Consider the following 11984-nt stretch of genomic DNA (forward strand, 5'->3'; position numbering starts at 1 on the left):
TTATCAGGTAAGTTTAATGTGTGTGGGCTTGATGTTTGTGAAAAGAAGAAAGCATTGCCTGCTGTTGCTCGTGTTCGTTCAAGGATTTGCTATCGGCATTGAAAGCTACTGTCCTCTTTTATTTCTCCAGAATTCAGGAATCTACAAGAAGGACCGAAATTCAATCCAAATATGCAGGAGAGGCTGTACGGAAGGATGGCATCTAGGACGAAAGGAAACCAGGTAAACGATAGACTCATAAGGAAATGAACGCTCATGATCACGGACACCATTTTAGATAGTGCATATCGTCTCACGTACCATGATAAGAATGTCATTGGTTTTGCCGGTAAAGGAATTTCCAAAGCTCGTTGTGTGTTAGCTTATTGATAGAACGAGTGTGATGCAGATCGTTAATGTTCGCTTTGCGTTTTTTTGTGAAAGCAATGGGGTTTTGCCTGACCTTTCACCAAAATATTTTCTCTTTGCATTTTTAAAATACAGGGACGTGTTGTCGGTGTCTTAATGGTATATTGTAGTAATGCTATTGATCGGCGTAGATAATAGAAATATGCATTCTAGGCTTAGATAACGAGCAACTTGACGACCAAAGTGGTACGCTGTGGCAATAGGTTACGTTCGATAAACAAATACAACATTATCGACCAAATGATAATGTCACGTAACTTAACCAAAAATCGAGTGTGTCCAGTGTCAGTATTTCACAAGTATTTAAAAGAAACAGTCGCAGGTATTTGCGCTTCATTTCGCCACAGTGCAGCATTGAGTAACGATTGATTTTATTTAAAGGTTAACATTGAAAATGGAAAGTCCGTCTTGTACATCGATGGCTTTGGTAATCCTTGTTCTCTTTCAAGGCAAGTTTTTATTATGATCTACACTTTTTTGTTGGCTTTTAAAACCATCGCTATTAATTGTTTTTTTTGTTTTTTTGTATAGTGTGCTTGGGGCAGTTAGTTTCAGCTGGTTTGCCATTTGTTCGCCAGGAACGCCATTTCGTTAAAGGGGTAATAGATCTGTAATACTTTACTTTGATATGCTGCACTAATTGTTTACGTTAGAACACTGCTTTCAAATTACGTAATGGTGTAACACATTAAATCTAATGGCTCAGTTTTATGCATATCGTTTGGCCTCTCTTTATCTTGTTTTCACTTTGCATTGGGTAAAAAAAGATTCCCCTGTTATCAGAGAAGAGATGTTAAATGCAATTTACGTCAATAATGTACAGCATCATTGTAATTTGATTTTCTTTTCAGGCGTTTACCTGTCCCCCACAAGATGGATTTTATCCTGTCCCGAATGCTTGCACTGGGACTTACTATTCTTGCGTTGATCAAGTTGCATATGAAATGGTAATGTCAGTCATAAAACACTGAAAGTTGATCTTTATTTTGAAATTGGCAATTGTTTCACAGTCTTGCCCGGGAGATTCCATTTTCGATCCAACGGTGAACCGTTGTGTTCCACCAAGCCAAGCTTCATGTCAAGGTAATAGAATATTAATACAAGTAGTAACCATCTTTGTTTCATCTGTTCGTCTTGTGTTAATTTCTAGAATTCCATTGCCCCGCACCAGGCGGATTTTACGATATTCCTGGAACATGCGGAAGTAATTATTACTCGTGTGTCAATGACATTGCTTATTTGATGGTAAAGTGATCATAGAGTTTTTTTTTATAAGACAGAACAAAGTTCACACAAATTACTTTTTGCGTAAATTTTCTTATAGACTTGCCCAGGAACATCCGTTTTCGATCCCGCAGTGGGCGTTTGTGTACCGAAAGAAGTTGCATCGTGCTCTAGTACGTATAGATCATAAATTTGTATTATCACCTTCAATGTGCTAAATTAAATGAACAGCAACGACAACGACACCCGGCGTAACCATGTCGACGTCTTCGACCATTCCCAATGGACCTACGACGACAATCGGTCCATTCACTTGCCCTGATCCATTTGGTTTCTATCCCACTGGTATCCCGTGCGACGACCAATTTTGGAGATGTTCCAACGCTTACGCTTATCTGATGGTTGGTCGCAAATAGAATTTTGTTTTTCTTTTAAAGAATTTTATATAATGTTTATTTAAATTTTCAGACGTGTCCACCCACTACCATTTGGAACCAAGCGGCAACAGGTAATACATTTTTTGAAATTTCAGTGCTTTATACTTGCTTGATCACTTGACCTTTGCTTTCTGATTTCAGTTTGTGACTACCCTTACACTGTTCCCGGATGTAGTTAACAACTACCAGGGACTTCTTTAGAATTCAGTATTAGTTATCCCTCATTTGGAACTTGATGACCTGCAACATTATTTTCGCAACAAATTCAAACGCTGACTGTTAAATACAGCACAACATTGGAAATTGTCGATTTAAAAAAAAGGTTTGCTTCATTTATTTCAATTTGGATAGATCAAATGCAATACGTATTACATCAGGGACATTTAAAAGCAGAGCCAAATCAACTTGGTTTAAGGATTGTAGACAAATTCGTTATACAGGATGGGCTTCCAAGGATCGCTAACAGGTAAATCGCCAATTCCAGGTGTTTGAGGTTTGTGGCCGTTAAATAATTTCGCATTGTTAATCTCCTTATCTTGATAGTTTGTTCTACTGAGCCGAGATTTTTTAATTTGGTGCCTTTTAGATTGGTATTTAAAGTTTTCCACCTCGTGTCGAAAGAGAACATTTTTCTCTACATAGTTAACTGCATTATTTTGACGTGCGACAAAGCTATAACTTAAGTGAGGTTTGATCACTCTTTCGTAAATCGAATCCCCTAGAAACAAAGTGAATGTTAACGCAAAATTGAAACTACAAAAAACGGTAGAATCAAATACTGAAGCCTGGAAAAGGAGTCCGAAGTCCTATGGGTAATTCACCTGGGTGAAAAGGTGACATCGGAGGTTCTGGTCTGTTGTCGTGCCATAATTTCCGACCGCGGTTTTCGTGTCTCCAAGAATACGGGAAAGATGTGTGTTGGACATCCCACCAATTGTGATCATCAAAATCAGGTCTTTAAAATTCACATAAAATTTAAGTCATTTACCTATTTCAGATTTTAGTTAAAATGTAGGTAAATAAGTGGTGTACTTACTCCCTGATTAAAGGTGATGTAAAATGCGTCTCTATATGTTTTGCAAAAGGTTCACAAGATATTTCTAAGGCGATTAGGCCAAAGAATAAAGTACTGGCCATCTGCATGGGAATTCATAAGATATTGAAGAACAAATCTTTTACTTAGGGAAATTTGAAACGGATACGAAATAGAAAAAGGATTTCGCAATCATATCGAACACTTATATAAATTTTCAAAGAATAAATTTACCCAAAAGATGGAATGTTGCATTGCGCTTAAAAGTAAAAGGCAATTCCGTAACCGAGATTCGTCCGTGACAGAAAGCGAACTGCGAAAAAATAAAACGACGTCGGTACATCTTATATAGAAGCCTGAACAATAAAATCATGAACGTATTGTATGGATGCATGAAAGTTTTTCTCACTCTGCTTAAAGAAATTGCGACCGCCTCCTGCTGATCAAGCTGTATATCATTCCTTTCGAAATGGGCAAGCACATCTGGCAGCAACTTTAATTTCCAGAACACGCAATGAAAAGAAAGTGTTCTCGTTTCTCCAACGTGTAAGTCCAAACTAATAGCATACGTCAGGGAACTTTTCTCCACCGCGAGGGCTAGTCTAGAGGCGTACATAAGAATCTACAATTTACACACAAGATCGTGATAGTAACACCTGTTTCTCCGGCCCGCATGAATGATCTCAAGTAAGTTATTAGATTATATACCAGTAGAACCTTTGTTTTTACTTGCTTTTTTTTTTTTTGTTCTTGTTTGAGATTGTCATTTGCGGATTTCAAACTCATCTTCCTTTTCCTTGGATTCACTTGTTTAATTATCACACGCCATTCCAGGGGAAAAGCCAGCGCATAATACGATGGAGCTAGTACTGGACAAACTACGATGAACGTGAGCTGGAGGTGGACATGAGCGGCAATAGCAGTCGCCATCACATGTCAGGTGAACTCAGCACGGCTTCGCCAACTGAGGTCATTCCTCCGCGGAAACGTGGATCTCAACAGCCGGTCGTCAAAGGGGATTTATTTACCTGCACCTTCGAATTAACCGTCGTTTAATTTTTGAAATATAATTTAATTTGCAGGAATCATTTGCAACAAAGTGCTGAAATCGGAAGAATTCTTGGAGAACCCCAAAGTGCGCCCTGTCTTGTCGTCTAGCCTGCCTACAGTAAGGAAAACAAAAACTTCGACGTATCGAAGAGGGTCACGTATCCAGATGATTAGCTGCCTGCATACATGAACCTGGTGGCCATGGGGAGACTTACCACGGGTACTTCAGTATACCCTTCAGTTTTTCTCGCCAGCGGTTGCCGCCTTTCAATAACGTTGGCCATTCCAAGCTGGAAAAACAGTTCAATTTTATTCTCTTTGCCTGTAAAAAAAAAAAAATTTAGCCAAAAGGGACCAGCCAAAGGGCAACTTCATTTCGGCCTAATTTCGCATTTTCTACATTTTTTTCTTTTGTGGGCGGGAAAACTTATGGAAATTTGGCAACGGTTTTCTTGATTCGTTTGGTTGGTACAAAAATTCCATATATCCACTTATTTAGATTTTGGAAAGCTTATTCCAAAACCTCGTGTGTTGTATTCGAATCCCAGAAATTGCGTTTTCTCTTGTCCAATTTTTGAAATCTACCAATACTATAAAACAATGGTGGCTGAAGAAGAAGTAACAATCAGTGAAGCAGAAGCAGCATTATACAACCGGCAGATTAGACTTTGGGGATTGGAAGCACAAAAACGGTGTGTCTACAGCTAACTACAGTTGAATGTGTATTTAATTTGACTGTCAATCTATTTTCATTTATTGCAGTCTACGGGCAGCCAGAGTTCTACTGATAGGGCTAGGAGGCTTGGGTGCCGAGATTGCCAAGAACTTGACTTTGTCTGGTATTAAATCTCTGACTCTGCTTGATCACAGGGTTACTGTTGCAAATTGTGCCAATTTCCTAATCCCTCAAGAGAATGTTGGGAAAAATGTAAGCACAACATTTTCTTTCCCTGTGTCTTTACCTCATGTTTTTGCATTGAATGCCGTAGGTGGTTGAAGCATCTTTAGAGAGAGTCCATCAGGATTAATGATATCTGCCGCAAACACAGCACCCATTCTATTCAGGTGATGTGCTTGGATTTGGTGGTTTCTTTATTGTGGATTTGCTTGAACATGAATATTCTGAGTAAGTATCCTATCTAACTTTTCTGCATTTACAGGCTATGTTAATATTTGTTTTTGTTATTCAGAGAAGTGACAGTTCCTGCTGCAACCTCTAAATATTGTTGCAAGGCAAAGAAAAGTGATCCGAGTGAAACAAAAACTGTCAAACATGTTTTAAACTATATTCCATTACAAACAGCATTTGAAGCTGATCCATCGTCTCAAAACAACAAGAGAAGTTGGCAGCGCATCAACAGCCATTTCGTTACGATGAAAAGTACAGATTACGGATGAACTACAGATGCTTGTGTATCGATTAGCATTGTTATCTATTGTTTTAACCACAGGTTTGCTGATGTTCCGGTCTCAAATGAAACGCGACCGAAAAATGAATGCATACTTGTGAGTATTGACCAGACAGATGTCGCGGTTCTTCATTAATCATCAGTCTCCTTGTTAATGTGTTCGAAAAAGGAAAACTTCAAATAGTTAGAAAAATGCCAACATTAGAGAGTGCGTTGGATAGTGGAGACCGTCGTACACAACACAAACACACTCACCCGTTAAGGCCATCATAACAGTTCCGACATTTGTGTCACATGGGGAAGAGAAACATTTTGACCGTGGAATGATGCATCACTCGTGTTAATCGTAATTAATTAAAATTTTAAAATCTACATAGTAAAAAAGGTCATTGAAAGTACTTCCCTCTATTTCTGCTGCTCGAAAAATCTTAATCTTATTTCGCATTAAAAGCCTAAATTATTTAAAGTTGCTCGAAAATTCTGTTTTCTCTCTTCTTTCGAATGGTAGGTTTTTCCAATTAATTACACAATTGATTGTTACATGGACTTATTACTTTTTTCTGTATCACGACAAATGCTTTTTTCCTAATTTGTCTTACACGATTTTCCCCGGCTACATAACCATGGCAAATGACTGTCAATGGATGACTTTAACAATCAATGATTACTTTGTAACTTTTGTTTTATTAATTATTAGGAACCATTTATACAATCACGCACATTTGACACATTTTATTACAACTGACACATTTACATAATTAACACCGGAAACATACACACACACATGACACCAATTACACTTTCTGTAACTATTGGGTATTGAACCCTAATATTCGGCATAGCTTGCCTATGCTCAACCATTGAGCTAGAGTCCCATATAATTTCAATGTTTTATACCTTGAGTCAACGCACGATCATTTTGTATAGTCAATGTTTTCTTCTTGCTATGGTATTTGCCAGTTTGATCAAAGGTAGCATAAGTATCATGGCTAATTTGTAAAGCGTCTGGCTACGGTGTCAATATATGGAGGTTCAAACCCAGTACGATGCTAAACACTTGGGCTAAATTCATAAATTCTTTCTCTCTTTTATAGCTTGGGTCACAATATTATTATACAGTCAATGTATCTCATCTCGATATGCTATTTTTAGTCTCCTTTGTTACGATGTAAGTGTTGCAGCTTATATGTAGAGTGTCCGGCTACGGTACAAGAATTCTATGGTTCAAATCCAGTCAGATGTAAAAACTTATCCGTATTCATACATATCATAACCAAGTAGAATAAATTTGTTGTTATTCATAATTTTGAAAATGTGTAATAGATGGCGGTTCGCTGTACTGATTGATAGTCTCATCAACAAAGTGGTATGATTGAAAAGTGATATAGCTGTTGTGTAGAGTGTCCGTCTGTGGTGCCAGGAGACATAGGTTCAAATCCAGTAAAAATCGCAAGCAAACAATTCACATTTTTCTGATTCTTAATATTGAATGTGTAATACGGTATCTTGAAATAACCTGCAAATATAGTTTGCAATAAACTGTAACTCATGGCTTAATGGTAGAGCATCGGCTTCGAAAGTCGAATGTACATGGATCGATCCCCAAAAGATAATCTTATAATTGAATGTATCCAGAATATAAGTGAGTAAATATATATATTTATCTTAAAACATGCAATAGATATTATTCTAAGTGTAAATATGTTGTCCTTAATAGATTCAGAAAAACAGACAATGTGATTACATGATTCATGGCTCAGTGGTTGAGCATCGGCCTTGTACGCCGAAGATTGAGGGTTCAAGTCCCAAATAAATTCAATGAATATAATTGTTGCCAATTGAAACGATATGCAAACAAAGTTATATACTTTGAAATGAATGAAGCACCATGTAAACGTTTTCGAAGTGTCGGAATAGATGTGCTATGATCTATCTTACGGCTAGCTTAACGCCTACGGTTAAAATCCGTTGTAAAACGTCAGTTTCTAATTACTCAGTACAGAGAAACATAATTTATTTATTAAAATTTGTTACTGGTTACGAGATTAACTGTTAGTAAAATATCCGTTCGCGTGCTTCGCACGAAGTTTCCCAACTCGACTGGCCCCGTGGAATCGTGACACCGGGGAAGGTAGGAAGCCCGTGGAATCGGAAACCTGACCTGGGAATCGAACCAGGAGACTTCGAGTTGGGAAGCGGACGCCTTGCCTTTCTGGCATCTGCCCCCCTATATCCCCCCATTGGGATTTGGTTTTTTATTGACTCGCGCGCACTGTCACATTAATGTGTTGAAATCTTAAACTTTACTGTAGTGTCACAAGTAGCTCAATGGTAGAGCGTAAGTCTAGTAAGTTGATATATGTGGGTTCGAATCCCAATGAAGTGTAATGTGTATGGTAAATATCATGTACGGTAGTGGCCCAAATTGATATGTCAATTATTTTATAAATCAATGTTTAAAATCAACAAACTGATTTCTCAAGCGTGGCAATAACTTCAATTCGCAGCAATATTGCTGCCTCAAGTAATGTTTTATATAGATTATATATTATTGCTATCAATTGCAATGTTAGAACCATTTGATATCACAGTAGCGCATAGTTGCAGCGCATCTTTAATCATATAGTTGAACTCTCGAATGAGGATCGATCCCTAAATATTCGACTTACGAAGCCGATGCTCTACCATTGAGCCATGAGTTACATTCTACAGAAACCATTTTTGCAAGTCATCTCAGGACATGCTATTTTACATATTCAATAAAATGGTAACAAATTTATCTATTGATTTGGACTGGATTCGAACCTCAGCCTTCTGCTACCGTAGCCGGACACTCTACACATAAGCTACGATACTTATACAAACACTTTTCAGATTGACAAAAAATATGGCGAGGCGACAAACATTTACTATACAATATTACCGTGCATTGACTAAAGGTATAAAAGAAAAAATTTTGTATGTGACTATAGCTCAATGGTTGAGCATCGGAGAGCAATGCCGAATATCAGGGTTCGACACCCAGTAGTTACTGAAAATTCAAAGTTGAACCAGCCAAAATAAAATCAAAACGGGTGATAGTCGATTACTACTATAAAAAATAAATCGATTGATTAGTGCAATGTTAGCCGTGAAGAATAGTATAATAATCGACATGAAATTAGTACCTACAACCCTTACGAATATCAACGTGGATTGCAACCACAGAAACTAGAACAGATTGCAAATGCAATCTGAACATCGTGGAAAAAATGATAAGTTGACAATTGGAAAAAAAAAATAGTAGTAAAAACACATTTTTTTTTTAAATCTTGTCAAAAGAAAATTTGTATTTGCAGTTTTCCCAACAATCGAGTAATTTGCAACTTTTAAAGGGACGTATAACCCCTTTAAAAGTTGCCGTCAACCAAGGCAGGGGGAGACACTGCCTCAATTGACCCACCGGGGAGATTACCCGGTGCGTGGCTAAGAGAAGCCGGAAGAAGAGCGAAGGTTGCGGACAAGCTTTTACGTGAGCGATTAACCGTTAATTCGGATTTTTGGGTAGCCCCACAGCCCTCCAATGATATCATCGAACCGTGGGGACCCCCACGTCCCCTTTCCGGACAGCGCACTCACAACCGTTACTGCTGATCACAGTAGGGGCATGACCCCCTACGGGCTTATTAAAAATCAAAGGGAAACGGGGCCACAGAAAAGAAGGGAGCCCAGAATATGCACTTCAACTTATATAAATTTTAATACTTTGTTTTCGGGTCGGGTTCCCACGCGGCCCGTTCGAACAACGCGATGAACATACTCTTCAATATCAGTTGGCAAGTCATAATTTACGACATAGTTTACGCCGGCAATATCTAGGAAAAACAATACAAACATCAAATACGTAAAAAAAAAAAAACGAAGAAGGCAGAAACTATTACCTAAAGCACGGGCAGCAACATTAGTCGCCACTAGAATATTTCTAATACCATTTTTGAAGTCACGAAGCGCTTGCTCACGCTGACTCTGAAGACGATCACCATGGATGCTGGTAGACTAGACATTGAAAGTTAAGACACCTTGCCCAATTCACAACAGGTTTAATTCTTACTTATAAGTTGTTATTGCAGAAAAATGCAGCGACGAAATCCGTCGTCTTTTTGCTGTCGGCAAAAACGGTCTTGGCATCACCGAGATCTTGTAAAACTTCGATCAGCTTAGCTCTCTCATCTCTTTTCGAGCACTGAAAAAACAGCTGTTCAACATCCCGATTGGTGCCACCGACAATGCCTGTTGTGACGAATATGTAGTCTTCCATGTACGTCGCAGCGTTCCATGTACGTGATGTGAGTTCCATCCTGGTTTAGTTAACAACAGAAAAACAATGTCCTCTGTCAAAAGGTTTTTTTAATTCAATGATTTTTCATCTGAAAAAATAAAAACAAAAACAATTTCAAATAAACAAAGAAAAAAAAATCTGCTATTAACCTTTTCGAAGACCTGAATTTACATTTCTAGGTGACAGGAGGGATCTCCTATGTTGTTAGAATCGCCTTTATCCCAGCCAACCTACCTTTTCTACAAAATGAATTAATGGAGATCAATAATAGACGTGAAAGATACAAACAACAAAATATACTATGCGGCAAAGATTCTTACTTTGCTTTGACTGTATCCACTGTATTATCCAATGGTTCTGCAGCAATAGTTCTTTAGCCATTTAGACTGCGATGCCATTGAAGTAGAACACATTCCATTGACCTTTATGCTAGGCAGTTTGGTGCTGTTTTAGAAAGAAATGTCGGCATCACTGCATGATGCAAAAACATGAAATGAACTACACAGAAAGTAGCAAACTGAATACTTTTAAACGATAGCTATTTTTAGGGTTCTATCGCCAAGAAATTGCAATGATCTAATTTTCAAAACGGGAAAACATGATAAATATTATTTAAAAGAAAAACAAAAAAAACTGTGACAGTCAAAACAAAAAACCATGCTAGGAGTACCATGCCGATACGTTGAGGGGTGAGAATAAGGTCTCAATCGCTACGAACTTGTAAAAACAATGACTTATCAGAAAAGCGGACGTGGTAACCCAGTTATCCCAATTTATCCGATTCAAAATCTCATGTAATCATTCAACAACCGGAATGTAACTACGTTGGAGGTAAAGCCTTTCCCAAAGTATCTAAAGCCGAAAACCTCTTTCCAAATAAAACAACGTTGAGTGTCAACGTCAATGCGATTCATCTGAAACCGGACACTCTCGATGCCTCCAATTGCAAACCAAATGTCGTTCGTTCGACCCTGACCCAAATGCCGAGAAACCCAAATGTCCTTACGATGTCTGGTATCCCATTTGCTATGTTCTTTCAACAGTTCGGTGGTAACACGCAAACCAAAAGAGTGGAATCTGCAATCGCTCAATGTCACTACCCTATTTGTTCTGCTTATTTTCATCCATTTACAGACTTTCCCGAACCAGACAAATGGCGGTGTAGCTTTTGCACAACTTTAAACTGTCTGAGTGAAATAATTCAACATCGAACTAAAGGGTATCCTTGCATAATTGGCCCTGAGTTGACAAGTGCGTCAACGGACTTCCCAACTGTGCTCTCTGGAAATAGAAATCAACTCAATAAACTACCAGTCTAATTGTACCTGTTAGACACGAGTCCCGAAGCCTGGGCCACCGGATATCTACCGCTGTTTTGCGATACTTTACTGACTGAACTGGGTAGATTGATCTCTTTTCCAACAGCCAGAATAGGATTTATCACGTACGACAGAGTGGTCCATTTATACGAACGTGGTCTGCATTCCAGAAGCCCGCTGCAACAGCTCATTGTTCCTCTGGAAAATATAAAAGAAACAGTGAATGGCATCAGAAGTTGATCAACTGATTATTTGCTGAATGTTGCTACCTTCTACGATACCACTACTCCCCTGTTAAAGCAACTCCCACTGTTTTTCCCCCAATTGTGTTGCAACCATGAACAGGAGACTAGCACATCTGCTTTGGATGTGCTAGATTATAGAAATGCCACCATGCCCTGTTCCAGGTAGTCAAGGAACAGTCATCAATCCCTGACCTGCTTGGGAATTTGCTTCTAAACTTTACTCGATAGTTGAGGGCAAACCGTATTACCTAATAACCAAAGTGCAAAATATATGTTTGAGATTTTGAACAAAAACTAAAGATAAAGGATAAGCAAATACAATGAATCAATTTCCATGTGAAAAATCACTTACTTATCATCTAAGCATGGCTACACTACATGCCACCTTATTATTTATAAAAAACCTTGAATTGACATCAAATATTTAAATTATTTATTAAATTCTACTAAAGTAAGTTTACCATAACAGCCAAACAAGGCAGGAAGCGAGCTTCCAGCTAAGATCACATCCAAATAAGTACGAAACACATACTGTGGAAGA

The 11984-nt window shown here is 38.3% G+C and overlaps 2 protein-coding genes, 1 long non-coding RNA gene and 1 pseudogene across 3 annotated transcripts; 2 read left to right on the top strand and 2 right to left on the bottom strand.

Moving 5' to 3' along the window:
- The first annotated feature begins 712 nt into the window (after nucleotides 1-712).
- Nucleotides 713-2357, top strand: LOC130690601 (chondroitin proteoglycan 2-like). The gene is made up of 10 exons (XM_059495909.1): nucleotides 713-730; nucleotides 790-857; nucleotides 940-1007; nucleotides 1260-1355; nucleotides 1419-1491; nucleotides 1559-1653; nucleotides 1733-1805; nucleotides 1864-2033; nucleotides 2101-2140; nucleotides 2211-2357. Exons 2-10 carry the CDS (start codon nucleotides 803-805, stop codon nucleotides 2246-2248), a joined length of 708 nt encoding a protein of 235 aa, XP_059351892.1. The 5' UTR covers nucleotides 713-730; nucleotides 790-802; the 3' UTR covers nucleotides 2249-2357.
- A 22-nt stretch (nucleotides 2358-2379) lies between these two features.
- LOC130690591 (uncharacterized) lies at nucleotides 2380-3444 on the bottom strand. Its single transcript, XM_057513617.2, has 4 exons — nucleotides 3337-3444; nucleotides 3106-3206; nucleotides 2849-3024; nucleotides 2380-2787 (listed from the first exon to the last, which is right to left on the bottom strand). Exons 1-4 carry the CDS (start codon nucleotides 3355-3357, stop codon nucleotides 2480-2482), a joined length of 606 nt encoding a protein of 201 aa, XP_057369600.1. The 5' UTR covers nucleotides 3358-3444; the 3' UTR covers nucleotides 2380-2479.
- A 1204-nt stretch (nucleotides 3445-4648) lies between these two features.
- On the top strand, nucleotides 4649-6177 carry LOC130690289 (SUMO-activating enzyme subunit 1-like; annotated as a pseudogene).
- Nucleotides 6178-10017: 3840 nt separating this feature from the next.
- Nucleotides 10018-11727, bottom strand: LOC130690282 (uncharacterized). Its single transcript, XR_009000931.2, has 4 exons — nucleotides 11468-11727; nucleotides 11205-11396; nucleotides 10200-10350; nucleotides 10018-10118 (listed from the first exon to the last, which is right to left on the bottom strand). It is a non-coding gene; the product is annotated as an uncharacterized LOC130690282 (long non-coding RNA).
- Between the last annotated feature and the right edge of the window lie 257 nt (nucleotides 11728-11984).

Source organism: Daphnia carinata, chromosome 6 (genome assembly GCF_022539665.2).
Source record: "Daphnia carinata strain CSIRO-1 chromosome 6, CSIRO_AGI_Dcar_HiC_V3, whole genome shotgun sequence".
NCBI classification, from domain to species: domain Eukaryota; kingdom Metazoa; phylum Arthropoda; class Branchiopoda; order Diplostraca; family Daphniidae; genus Daphnia; species Daphnia carinata.

Coding starts and splice junctions, on each gene's coding strand:
- LOC130690601 (XM_059495909.1), top strand. CDS start 803: ATGGAAAGTCCGTCTTGTACATCGATGGCTTTGGTAATCCTTGTTCTC. Junction 1,356..1,418: donor ATCAAGTTGCATATGAAATG/GTAATGTCAGTC, acceptor ATTGTTTCACAG/TCTTGCCCGGGAGATTCCAT. Junction 2,034..2,100: donor ACGCTTACGCTTATCTGATG/GTTGGTCGCAAA, acceptor TTAAATTTTCAG/ACGTGTCCACCCACTACCAT.
- LOC130690591 (XM_057513617.2), bottom strand. CDS start 3,357: ATGCAACATTCCATCTTTTGG. Junction 3,025..3,105: donor ACATCACCTTTAATCAGGGA/GTAAGTACACCA, acceptor TGAATTTTAAAG/ACCTGATTTTGATGATCACA. Junction 2,788..2,848: donor GACTCCTTTTCCAGGCTTCA/GTATTTGATTCT, acceptor CTTTGTTTCTAG/GGGATTCGATTTACGAAAGA.